At 43.3% G+C, this 13112-nt stretch overlaps 1 protein-coding gene across 1 annotated transcript in view; it reads right to left on the bottom strand.

Moving 5' to 3' along the window:
• Positions 1-13112, bottom strand: part of mybpc2a (myosin binding protein Ca) — a 64923-nt gene that overhangs the window by 29702 nt on the left and 22109 nt on the right. The window contains exons 4-7 of the mRNA XM_037689215.1: positions 10746-10814; positions 10506-10654; positions 7599-7716; positions 7308-7356 (exon numbers count right to left, since the gene is read on the bottom strand). Coding sequence (XP_037545143.1) covers positions 7308-7356; positions 7599-7716; positions 10506-10654; positions 10746-10814 — 385 coding nt within the window. The remainder of the gene's footprint in view (positions 1-7307; positions 7357-7598; positions 7717-10505; positions 10655-10745; positions 10815-13112) is intronic.

Raw genomic sequence — 13112 nt, 5'->3', positions numbered from 1 at the left:
ATTTTGGACAAGTTGAACACAGCTGAGGGAGGACTGGGTTCGCACAACATTAAGAGCTTTACAGTAGTCAAGCCTCGAGCTGATAAAACACAAATGGCCTTTTCCACATCAGGACAGTGTTTTTAAATAAAAGCCTGACCTCGGCTAAAAGACGTAGATGAAAGCTTTATTATCATTGTACCAAAATACAGTGAGATTATGTTCGTAGTCGTACGAAAGCTGGGCGGACTCCACGTTGCTGCTGCTCATAAGAGCGCAGCCTCTTGTTCTTTTAGATAGAAAAGGGGAAAAGGCCACGAGGAGAGGATAGTGGTATTACAAAAAAGATCTCTTCACACCTTGTCCTTGTCAGGACATAATTTAAGACATCAAAAACTCTACCAGCAAGCACATTTATAGACACACATTTATAGACACATTACATATGCATTTGACAACAAGATGGTGAGATTTGTCCATGAAGCACTTCCAGATAGCACCATAATCCTGATAAGATGTTGGTGTCGGCCAGTACAGCTCTGATAAGAATTCACAGAAGTTCTCGTGGGGGGGTTGCGATAGACAGGGCTTTCTTAATTTACACATATCCCAGGAGAAATTTGATAAGTCAACCTGCTTTGAGGCCAAACGGGGGAGTCAGATTCAGATAAGCCACAGTTGTTGATTTTTTTTTTCAGGCAGACTGTTGTTTCTCGTCAGCCTTGAGTTCTGCTGGTAATTTTAATACAAAATGGACAGAAATGTGGGCGTTCCCCTGGTGCGTGCTTATTAGCCCCCTCCAAGGTCGTCCCCAACATTCTGGCGAGTCCCAGAAGCCGCAAGTGGCCTGCGATTCTCATAAATCGATTCCATCTTACAGTTTAGCTCATAAATCAGCTGATTTTGAGTGCTCGAAGCACGAACCAGCCCTTCACACATGGTCGGCTGCTTTGCCATGGTCAAAACTGCTGCTGCTGTCTTCTTTAATAGCTGATAACATAGGTATCTGCCGGTGCCAAAAAGCAGAAACCCTGCTATCCTGATTCCAATATCTTCGGCGTCCTCCTGAAAGAATACGGACAGGCGCATCAGATCCATGACGTGTCCTGCGGCGTACGTCTCAGCGAGACATGAGGGCTCTCCAGGACCCTGTCGCTTTGTTGAAAAACATTTTATCTATTGCGTTGAAAGTCCAGCTGACCAGCTCCATGACAGTAGTTTACTTTTCGGAAGATGTGTAAATAGGAGCTCTGATACACAGACAGAGAGCAAAAAAAGCAGGAGAATGACGGGAGAGGGAAGAAAGGCGTCCGTCTTGCACGAGAGCGAGTGTATGAACGTATGAATTACCTCCACCTTTAAAGTCAACAAACCACCAAATGAACTCAGCATTAGCCCAGCCTGTTTTAAATAAATGTGCATCAGAGACTCTTCCTCACAGCACGTAGCTGTAGAGGCTGGAGGAGAAGCTACTCAAAACCTGGCTCGAGTGAGAGGCCCTGCGGTCCTAGTGCCTGACCTGTTCATCAACAGCCACACGGACAATTGTCAGTGCTAATTTCGGTCGAGGCAGTTTTCATCTGGACGGGAAAACTCGTGACGTTCCAGTCACGACACAAGATCTCGTTTCACTCCTAATCTAGAAGGTTGAACTTCTAAATGGACCTGTTTAGAAAATCTAAGATATCTAGAATTTCAATAAATACAGAGAAGTTCAGAAAAATAAACCAGGTCAAAGCTTTAAAAACAAACTAAAGAGTTTCATCTGTATTTAACAGGAACTCAGTAACTCAAGTGCACAGAAGCAGACATAGAAGGAGATACAAGTCTCGTGTTATCAATCACTCAACAAGGTGACCAGCGGTGCCTAACACCCTCATCTGTGAAGTCTAGACATTCTCCTCGTATGTTCGGAGTTAATTTAACACGTCCGAGGCCAAAACAAATGCCCGTAGATTCACCCACATCCTAGATGATCATGCTTGTTTTACAGCTGAACAGTTTATCCAAGGACGTCATCCATCCTCTGATGGGAGTCAGTTCTCTTTGGGTGAAATTGTTCTTGCTCACAAGGCAACAAATGGTCGGATGAGCATGAAAATGATGTCAGCTTGGCTCAGCGTCGACTGCGTTTCAAGTAAATCCACCTCGCTTGGCCATTTGGAGACAGTGTGGAGCATTTTGATAGGCAGCCATCATTAGACGCCAAATACCGAGAAAGAAAATGAAGGAGAGATTTTTTTCAGCGTCAGTGAAACTTGACCCCATTAGACGAGGGTCAGGCTGTGTGTGCATAAGTCTGTGACAAACGTTTAATGTGAAAAGCCTCGTCTTGTGTAAATGTGGCGACAGAAAAACAAACAAATGAATTTTCGTGTGTAACTTTTAAGGGTTAAGACACGTTCCTGCAGACTCTACAGGCTCACACGTATTAACTGCGATTTTCCGCCTGGATTAAAGCTTTCACATCTGAAATGGATTGTTTTAAATATTGTCGTGTTGCATCAGTGCCATTAGTCCATCACCCTCCTCCTTTGGAAACAACAGAAATGAGATTTTTATCATGCTTTGGCACATTTCAGTCAAGAAAATGTCCATCGTTTGGTCTTCACATCTGAGTAAACCCATCCAACATGAAGTCCAGAGGCTGAAATGAGCATCACGTTTTCTTTCTGACGATAAATACAGTGTAGTATTTTAAGAATACTAAAAAAGTGCTGTCAAAACGATCCCAGAGTGCCGTGTCAGACGACAATGCACGTTTCATGGGAATTTTCTGGCTGAAGGATTTTTGGTCGCCCAACCAGTCAGAGAAGATGACGCTGAAGAGAGGAGAAGATCTGGAAAAGCTTAGAAATACAACGAGGAGTTCAGGATGTGTAAGAGTTAAACACTTTATGATGTAGATATTTCAGACTCATTCAAACTGCTTCCGTTTATGGATTAATGCATATCGCCCGCTGTCTTCCATGCCAGGGTTTGAGATCGTTTTATGCTGAGCAATGACGACGTTACACAGAATCTCATGGGATAAAAGGAGCAGTGGCGCCTCCAGAATTCTTTAATGGGGAGGCCACGAAAGTCCTGCTGTGTTTGTTTTTATGTTTAAGAGGTTCTTCTAACCCTGAACAGCTTGATGAAATAAAAAATGCACACCAAGCAGAAGATTAGGGTTCAAGAAGATCAAACTGGCTGGCCAAGTGGGGGGATCACCATTAGGGGTGACTATTGCCACCCCCCACCCCCGAAGCTTCAAGTCATCTGCGTGTTTTTCAGTTCCCACGTGTTTATCTGCTGACTTCACTCTGCAGGTTTTGCATGTTTTAAGCAGCTGTTAGTGGCGTTTCTTCCTGGTAACGTGCAGAATTGTGACCTGAGCCCTGCTTCGGGTGTCTGAATGGGTCATAACACCGAGCAGCTCGCTGTCTTCAGCTCTGCGACTGAGTTGCTCCGGAGTTACAAATCCACTTGTTTAATGTGTGTGTGGGGGGTGCTTCACAGGTGAGCATAGAAACAGGATCAGTATGAAACGTACACAAACAGCAGGAAAGATTTGCTCAGGGGTCAGAGTTTTTCTGATGTTGTGAAGCTAAATACAAAAGCTATTACCAATCATAAAATTACTACTAATAATAAAGTTTACCTCACCGATATCCAACTTGGTATAAAAAGTTTAGTGTCTCAGGAAAAATATAACAATTTCCTACATCAGAATTAGCTTTATTATTGTTGTACCCAAACACAGAGGAAATTATGTTCGTACAGTCGTCCGAAAGATGGGCGGAGTGCACGTAGCTGCTGCTACTGGTGTGCGGCCCCTTATCCTTTTTCATAATACTTTTTAAGATAGAAGAGGGGAAAAATCCATGAGGACAGGATAGTGGTATTACAAAAAAAGATCTCCACATCTTGTGCTTGTCAGGACACAATTTAAAACATCAAAAATCTCTAGCAGCAAGCACATTTATAAACACATCACATGCATTTGACGGCAAGATGATGATATTTGTCCATGAAGCACTTCCAGTTAGACCATAGTCCTGATAAGATGTTGGTCAGCCAGCACAGTTTTGATAAGCCTTCACAGAAGTTCTCGGGGGGGGGTGGGTTGCGATAGACGAAGCTTTCACTTAGTTTACACATATCCCAGGAGAAATTTGATAAGTCTGCCTGTTTTCGAGGCCAACCGGGGGAGTAAAATTCAGATAAACCTCAATTGTTTTTTTTTTTTTCCCCAGACAGACTGTTTTTGTCTTGTCAGCCTTGAGTCCTGCTGGTACTTTCAATTTCCAAAATGGCCAGATTAGTGGGCATTCCTCTGGTCCGTGCCTTTGAGGCTCCTCCAAGGTCGACTCGAAAATGCTGGCGATTCTCAGAAATCGCTTCCATCTTACGGGTTAGCTCAAATCAGCTGATTTTGAGTCCTCGACGCACGAACCAAACCTTCACACAGACTCCGTAGTTTTGCCCTTGCCAAAACTGCTGCTGCCGTCTTCCTTAATAGCCGATAACATAGGAATCTGCCAATGTTAGAAAGCTAGCATGAATCCAATTATATGAACATCTTCGGCGTCCTCCTGCGACAAAACTGAAAGACACGTCAGCTCCCAAAGTCCCCACGGATCCATGATGTATCCTGCCGCATGAGTCTCAATGGGGCATGAGGGCTCTCCAGGACCCTGTCACTTTGTTGAAAAGATTTTGTCGATTGCGTTGAAAGTCCAGCTGACCAGATCCATGGCAGTAGTTTTAGTTTCGGAAGATGCGTAACAGGAGCTCATATACACAGACAAAGAGCAACAAAAAAAAAGCAGGAGGAGAAGAGGAGAGGGAGAGGAGGCATCTGACTTGCACGAGAGCGAGTGCAGAAAAATTATTATATTGTAACATATTAGATTATTTTGTTTTGCTTGGTGTGAGAGGGAATTCTAATTTTAGCTAATTCCCATTTGATCTTTAGTACAGGCATCAGTTTAACCATAAAGTCATCCTGTAAGATTATCTCATCCCCACAAGGAGACACCACATCTTAACCACTGCCTTAATGGTTAGCTGCTTGACCAACTGAAGACTGACTGGTCAACACATTTGGGAATGCCACCTTGGATCTGTGCCTTGATATCATCTTGTCTTGCAGACAATATTTCCAACATGCAGCTTGTTTTTTTCCACACACAGGTCTTCTCAGTTATGTCTGATGAACATCATCAGGCAGGATAAAGATTCTCCAGAGCAGCCTTTTCATTTCAACGGTTGCCTGCTTATATAATGTTTACAAAAATGATAGGAAAAAGTGAATTTAACCAATAAAAGAAGATAAAAAAGACTAAATGTAGCAACACTGCTGTAAAGAGTAAAGTTTTATGGTAAAGAATGTGGTCAAATCCAGTGCATTTAGGAGCGATCCTCGATATTTACCCTCAAAAAGGTAAACCTGCATGACCTCCAAGTAACAAAACATTTTTCTCATATATTATCTCTCCTGAACACAGTCAGGTCTTAACGAACATCTCACTTTTTATTTATCACACAACCACCCTCCTGCACCCAATCGTTCCCTCAAATCAGAACTCTGCAAATAAGCTCCGTGACGCTGTCCAAGCCACAATATGAAGCTGTCTGTTTGCATGTTGACTTCCTCGTCTTACCTGCGCCGTTCGGCTCCTTCTCTAATGAAGGATGGGGAATTATGTTTTCAAATATGGAGCTCCATGTGTCGGAGCGAGGATGATTTGCAACCACGTGGCGCACATACTTATAAGGTGAGGTGGGTTTTCAAAAGGCAGGCGTGGAGACGAAAATAGAAAGAGTTACTTTTTTTTTTTTTTTTTTTTTAAAGTAGCTACAGCATGTAACAAAATACAACTCCAGGTCTGAAAAAGTTGGGACGTTGTGGAAAACGCAAGTAAAAAGTAGAATGCAATGACTTGAGAATTTCATAAACCCATAAACACGAACTTCCATCCAGGACCTGAGGAGTCTGATGGAGGATTCTAGCTGTTCAGTCATGGATCTTTGCTGGTTTTTTTGGTTTCATGTTGCACCTAGTTGGTGAGAGGTGTGGACAGCATGCAGGTCCGATCAGCACCAGGACTCTTCTTCCATGAAGCCACGCTGCTGTAATGGAAACAGTCTGTGGTTCGGCCTGGTCTTGCTGAAAGATCCAAGGCTTTCCCTGAAAAATACATCCTCTGGATGTGAGAATATCATAAAGCCTGTGGATACTTTTTATATTGATGGTGCCTGTCCAGATGTGTAAGCTGCCCATGGCAGAGGTAATAATGCACCCACATACCATCAGAGAAGCAGGTAGTTGAATTATGCTTTGATAACTGGCTGGATGGTCCCGCCACACTTTAGTCTGGAGGGTGTGGAATCCATAATTTCCAAAGAGAAATTAAATTCTGGATTGATCTGACCTCAGAGCAGTTTGTCTCAGTCCATTTGAAACGAGCTCTGGTCCAGAGGAGACGGCAGCTGTTCTGGATGGTGTTCACATCTGGCTTCTTCTTTGTCTGATAGAGCTTTATGATCTGTGGACGTGTTCCTGAGCCCAGAACCTGTTTGAGTGCAGTGGCCCCTGAGGGCGCGATGATCACGACCATCCAGTGATGACTCTCAGCCTCGTCCTTTGAGCTCATTCTCCAAATCATTGATTATATTATGAACTGTAGACGACGGGAGCTTCAACGTCTTCAGTTTCCACTGATGAACATTATTCTGAAATTGTTCCATTTGTTTAGACAGTTTATCACAGAGTGGTAAACCTCTGCCCGTCTTTACTTCTGGGAGATTCAGCCTTTGTGACATGTTTTTTTTTTACCCAGTCCTCTGACTGACCTGTTGATAATTAAACCAATTAGTTGCAAAATGTTCCTCCAGCTGTTTTTTATTTGCATCGTTTACTTTTACCGCCTTTTGTTGCCATATCAAAATGTTGCCATAAATCATTTTTTATTGTATATTTTTTAAATTTAAACATTTGATATGTTTACTGAGGTCCACAGTGAACAAAAAAAAAAGGTCGGGTTATGAAACTTTCAAATCATTGCATTATGTTTTTATCTTGCACACCTGTTTTTATTGTAAACGAGACGCTAACCGTGAGGAACTCCAGATGAAGCAGCAGACGCACTGAGACGTGACAGAAAGAGAGGGAGATGGCGAACAGACCGACTGGAACAGAGTCTGCTACCAGTGAGGGATTGACACTCGTGCGGGTGCAGACACTGGTTGAGACTGACAGCTGCCCGGAGGCAGCGATCTACAGAGGGAGACACTGTGACGGCTGACACGTTGAGTCGGCGCTCGCTGAAACTGACACTCACGATCGCTTAAAAGCCTCCAAGATGTTGTCCTGCTGGTCCTCTTGTGCAGCTGAAAGCAGACAGGAGGAGAAGAGAGGCTGGTGAGTGGCCAGCCAGGTTAATTCATTACGCAGAGGGCTGCAGCAGCAGAGGAATAATGAACTGATGACCTCACAGGGCCACTAAATGATGGGCCCTAATGTGCATCGCACTCACTGAGTTATTGGCTGACAGAGTCGCTTACATAGTAACGGCAGACATGCTGGATGGAAGATGACAATAATGTGATTAAGTGTCCGTGCACGGACCTACCTTGCACGGAGACTTCGAACGTGCAGCTGTCGCACTTGTCTTTGGAGGTGACCTCGCAGCGGTAGCCACCTGCGTCTCCGTCCACCACTTTGATGATGCTCATCTCGTAAGAGTAGATCTGGCGGAGAGATGGGACGATATGCTAAGAACACACCCAATTAAAAAACCCACACCTGGGCGCACGCGCGTGTGCACGGACATGCAATACGTGCTCACAAGCACACACTCACGCCCACGACGATGAACGCAGCTTTTAAGAAGTTTATTGGATTATCCACCAATTTTGAGTTTTTGATGAAAACAGCAGCAGCGGGTGTTTTATTTCAGGATTATTTAACATTCAGGGAATGTAATAAAAATATATTTAGTGCACCAAATGTAAAACATAAATGGATATGTTGTGAATATATTAGCAAACGCAAAAATGGATAAAGCTCGGTCAATTTTACAGACATTGAACTAAAAGTTGGTGTGGTGGTGGCTGAGAGTCATCCCTAATACAAACTCTGAGTGCTAATAAATCACATGACCTTTGCCATCATCTTTTGGGATCAACTCTGTCAGTGTGTCAGCAAAATATCCCATGAGCTACTAGACGTTGTTAATTAATTTTTCAGACAATTATCATTACATTAAATCCCTCGGCGTAATAACTTTTGGTAATGGTCTAAAAACTGATAGTTTTGTGATAATGAGATTTAAAAAATAATTTTCAAAGATACATATTGTACACTAATTATGTTTCAATTATTACTTTTTATCTTCACTCTTTATTGCCCACCCATGTGGAGAGAACGAAGGGAAATGGAAATACCCTCCATCCATCCATGCATGTTGTGAGCATACTTGAAAAATAAGTGAGGCACCATATATAAATATATATATATATATATATATATATATAAACTGGCCACCCCAATTATTTGAGGAAGCTCTGCTTTCTAGTTTTTATATTGCTTAAAAAAATAGTTTCATCAAATGATTGGGGTGTCCAAAAATTACTCTATGGTGGCAAAGGCCACCATTAGTCACCCTCTAGCTCCACCACTGCACCTGGTGATGGATAAAATGTCTCCCTCCTTGCCAGGATTCGTCGCTGCACCACCTCAGACAAGAATAAACCCTCCCTCTGTTCTTTTACAGTGCAACTCCTTCTCACTTGAACATCCTGAACCAAAAACATTTATGATTGAGCCTACAACCCTTTTTCTGAACCACTTTGGCCTTGGTGTCCTCAGGCTGTTTCTGTGAGTAGCAAGTTGGTCATCTGGCCTAAAACATCTGAGTGTTGTACATGATGGTTTATTGTTTTGGATGGGTGTGTTTTGCATGTGTGAAAAGTCTACTTCTGAGTTGGCTTGAAACACAGCAGTGAAGGCTACCTGTGGAATAGATCTGATTGGCAGGCCGCAGACTGACGAAGTCCTCTGGATGGGGAACGAAACGTTTCTCACTTAAAGAAACTAGTCCAGATGACACGATTTAACCTTTTATGTTATCTACCTGGATGATTGAGCTTACAACCCTTTGTCAAAAACATATAGGTTTACTTAATTCCCTGTTCCAGTCCAGAAAAACATTCATCTCAAAGGAAACAAACATTCACTATTCAAATCCCGACTTTTTGACATAAAACCAACAAAATTCAGAAATAAAAAGGTGACGTCGTATCATCCGTTAAAGTGTAACGAGCCACTCGTTCATACGCCCGTTTAACGTTTTTCACGCAGTTGGTTTTGTTTTTAATTCTGGACAAAACGTCAATGAGGCTTTTGTTTCGGCTTCTTCATTCAGAGCAGCTCGTTCTCTGACACCGACATAAACTTGTGTTTTGGTTTTTGTTTTAAGTTCACACAGAGGTTACAACATCTGTAATTAAAGCTTTGGATAAAATTATGTTTCTGAGCCTTGTGATGTTCCTCCATCTCTATTTTTACAGCCTTACATGATTTTAACAGTCCAGAATAATGTTCGCCTGTATTTGATCTTGAATCTGATTCTGCCGGAGTGGCTGCGCCCCGACGCCTCCCGGGTGTTTCAGAAAAGCCATGAACTTTGATAAAATGGCAGGAGTTGATGTGAGGTGAATGAGAATGGGCTGTTGGACGGCATCAGAGTTTCAAAATACCACAAAATACTGCAATACTGCCTTCAGAGCACATGTTTGCACATTTAAAAGCACTCATTGCAAAGTCATGAAAACCAGACGATGAAATTCAAAAAGAAACTAAATCTGCACAATAATTTTCTCATTTTCATAATTATTGTCCTTATTATCAAAGTGACTACATATAGGTTGAACGTATCGGCCATATTTGTTTACCTACACAAGCTACGGCCCGGTTAATCAATCATGTGACGTCCGTGTGGTTTCCAGTAGATTCAGCCCAGTGCTTTGTTTACGTTGCATTTCAGAGTCGCACATTGTCTGAGAATTTTTGGTCAAAGGTTATGGATGTTTTTATTACTGTGGCTGAGAACAAGAACCCCAAGACATAATCGAAACTTTCTCCCAAGACACTATCTCTGTCTATCTATGTTTGGCTGCGGCTGGCTCCAAGGACACCCTCTGAACTCTGTGAACTCGGCTGAACTGATAAAGGTATAAAAGCGAGCGCATAACGCAGCTCGGGGGTGTTTTTTTCTGTGACTGGTTCTCATGTGTATCTATGTACATGATAGTATATATCTGACTTTGCAAGTGCTTCTCTCCAACACGCATCGATACATCTGGAGAAGTAGTTGAGTAAACTCAAACTGCACTAGTTCGGGATAACCTTTGGTTTACTGGAGTTCGTCGTTTTAAGTGAGTGCCTTTAAATCTGAATGAAAAGCAACAAGATCCCCGGGGCCTGGCTAACAAGGCAAAGCATGAATCAATGTTCAGATACACACATAAAGACCAACCTTGGTGTCTCTGTCATAAGACTCTTTAAACTGGATGTGTTTTCCAGCCTTGCTCGCCAGGTCGAGCCACTTCCCCTTCAACCATTTCATCGCCGGCTTCCTCGGCAGGCTGGATGAGTCCACTTTAGCCACAAACGTAATGTCCCTCCCTGTCGTGAGCAACAAAATCAAGCAGACGTTAGTCAAGATGGATGAATTGTTTTATAATGGATAGAACTCAGGCTTTTGGAGGCAGGTCACCTTTCGTAGCAGTGACACTCTCCGGCTTCACGACGAACAGACCGGACAGCTCCGACAGCTCTCCTGGTTCTGTGATTCACAAATTAAAACGAGACGGCGTGAGCCTGGCTCCACGGTGATGAATGCACAGATAATAGACAGCAACAGGAGACAAAGGGACCGAGCAAACCACCAAATTATCTTCTCGTTTGGGGAGAATTTGTAGTTTTAATTTAAAAGGTGTCAACCCACTAAATTACCTTCCCTGGGCTCCCTGAGCTTTTATTCCCTTTAAGTGGCCGTTTAGGAGGGAAGCTGAGCAACAGGAAGTCTCTGCTCAGCATGTCTGAGTGTGTTTGGTGCTACGTTACGTTAGACCTGAGATATTACAGGCAGCCTGGATGAAACTGGCCTGCAGGGAATACAAGAGCTTCTCGGGTCACATGTTATTTTAGACGCCTCACAAATGTATTCCTCCATATTTTCATTGTTGTTGCCTCAAGTTGTTTTTTTTTAATTAATTTATCACATTTAACTGAATAAGAATGTGTGTGTATATATTCAACCCACATAACTCGACACTTTGCGCAGTAGACGCTGAACCAAGGCCCTTGTTGCTGAAAAGGCTCCATGCGTCATTTTGAGGGCAGCAGGAGGGTTATCCAACTAATTATGCACCGTTTGAAGGTGATGGTCAGGACTTCAAAGCAAAGGGGCTAAAAACATACGCACCGCTTTTCACTTTTATGTTCATTAAATATCATTAATCTGGTGATTTGTTTTTGTTTTTGTCAAGAATTAGAAATCCAATTTAATCCCCGGTTTAAGGCAACAGATTGGAAAGTTCTCCAAAAGGGGTGAATACTTTTGCATCTCACTGTGTTTGCCGTCGTCCGACCCTGAAGAAGCTGATCTTCAGGTTGTGTTTGGACCGATGAAACCCTCCTGGGGCGTTTGCTCGTCAGTCAACGCACAAACGTTTGATGTTCTCTGACCAGCGAGAGACGACGCTGCTCCGAAGACGACGAGGGAAACCGATCAGCGCTTGCAGGGTGTGTGGCGTTAAATAACACGTGTTAATTGGTCCAACGAGAACGTCTGATTCAGGTGAGGAACCATCGATCATTAAATCAACTCTCACTCAAATCAGAACACCTTTATCTTTGTCTCCATCATGAAATCTGTTTGGAAAAACAAAAGTTTGAAACTGAGCTGAAGGGATTGGGGTTAACTGAGCATCACGTCCATGGACTGTTCGTCCAAACCAGCTGCTGACAGGATGGATCCAGGGTCGGCTGAGGTCACACGTCTCCATCAATTCAAAAAGCCACCCTGTCGGCACCTCTACCCCCCCCCCCCCCCCCCCTTCCCTCCAGTCTGCCCCTCTCTCTGCTTTTATGGGCTTGGGTAATTTGATCTTTTAATCAAAAGTACCCCTGAGAGCAGATCCAAGTTCAGATGTTCAGGATGATTTAAAGGGTTTCACTTAGAATGTTAAGTAGGAAAAACTGATCTAGGACGGAAACCCGGGGGACACTTTAGAATGTTTACTCACGGCACTTCAGATGAAGTTTCTCCGTGAAATTAACTCCCGATACTGTCGCCGGCACTAAAAACCGGGGGTTCAAACAGCCTTGTAATTTTCCACCAGAAGACCTGACTTACCATTTACTGTAAATACTTCAGAATACCAGGCAGCAATATAGTGGATCCATCAGCAGTTTGCCGGAGAAAACGTGGGTCATAGTTATTTTTCAAACTATTTGGAGTCCATCGTTTTACAGAGAGAAAGATTTTTCACTTGAAGGAAACACTGAAGACAAAACAAATCCACCCCAAAGGTCAGACCGTGCAATGAGCTCCATCCCAGACTCTACAGCAGGGTTGTTCAAATGGCGGCCCTGGGTCCAAATCTGGCCCCCGGGTGTGCTCAGTTCCATCCAGGGGTTCATTTTTAAATAAAACTCTATTTTAAATCATAAAACAAGCTTACTTAAAGAGAATAACTGCTGGATGTCCGGCCCCTGAGCTCTTGGCTTTCAGTAACTGTGGCCCCCTGAGCAGTTTAGTTGAACAGTCCTGCTCTACAGACTTCAGGTAAAGGTTGAAGGTCATGACAAGATGAATAGAAAAAGACTGAAGAGGTCTGGCTTGTTTGGAAGCACTGCAGGAGAACTCGGAACACGGTGAAGGTCAGAAGGTTTTATCTGAATGAGCCCCAAGACTTCTGGAACGATGTTGGACAGATGAGGTTTACACATCCATCCACCCATTAATCCATCCATCATCCATCCATCCATTAAGCCATCCATCTGTCCATCCATCCTGTCCATCCATACTGTCCATCCATCCATTAATCCATGTGTTCCTCCATCTGTCCATCCATCC

This window comes from Nematolebias whitei, chromosome 15 (assembly GCF_014905685.2).
Source record: "Nematolebias whitei isolate Nwh7 chromosome 15, NemWhi1, whole genome shotgun sequence".
Classification (NCBI taxonomy): Eukaryota; Metazoa; Chordata; class Actinopteri; order Cyprinodontiformes; family Rivulidae; genus Nematolebias; species Nematolebias whitei.
The sequence above is the reverse complement of the archived record's forward strand: the minus strand, read 5'-3'. Positions and strand labels throughout refer to the sequence as shown.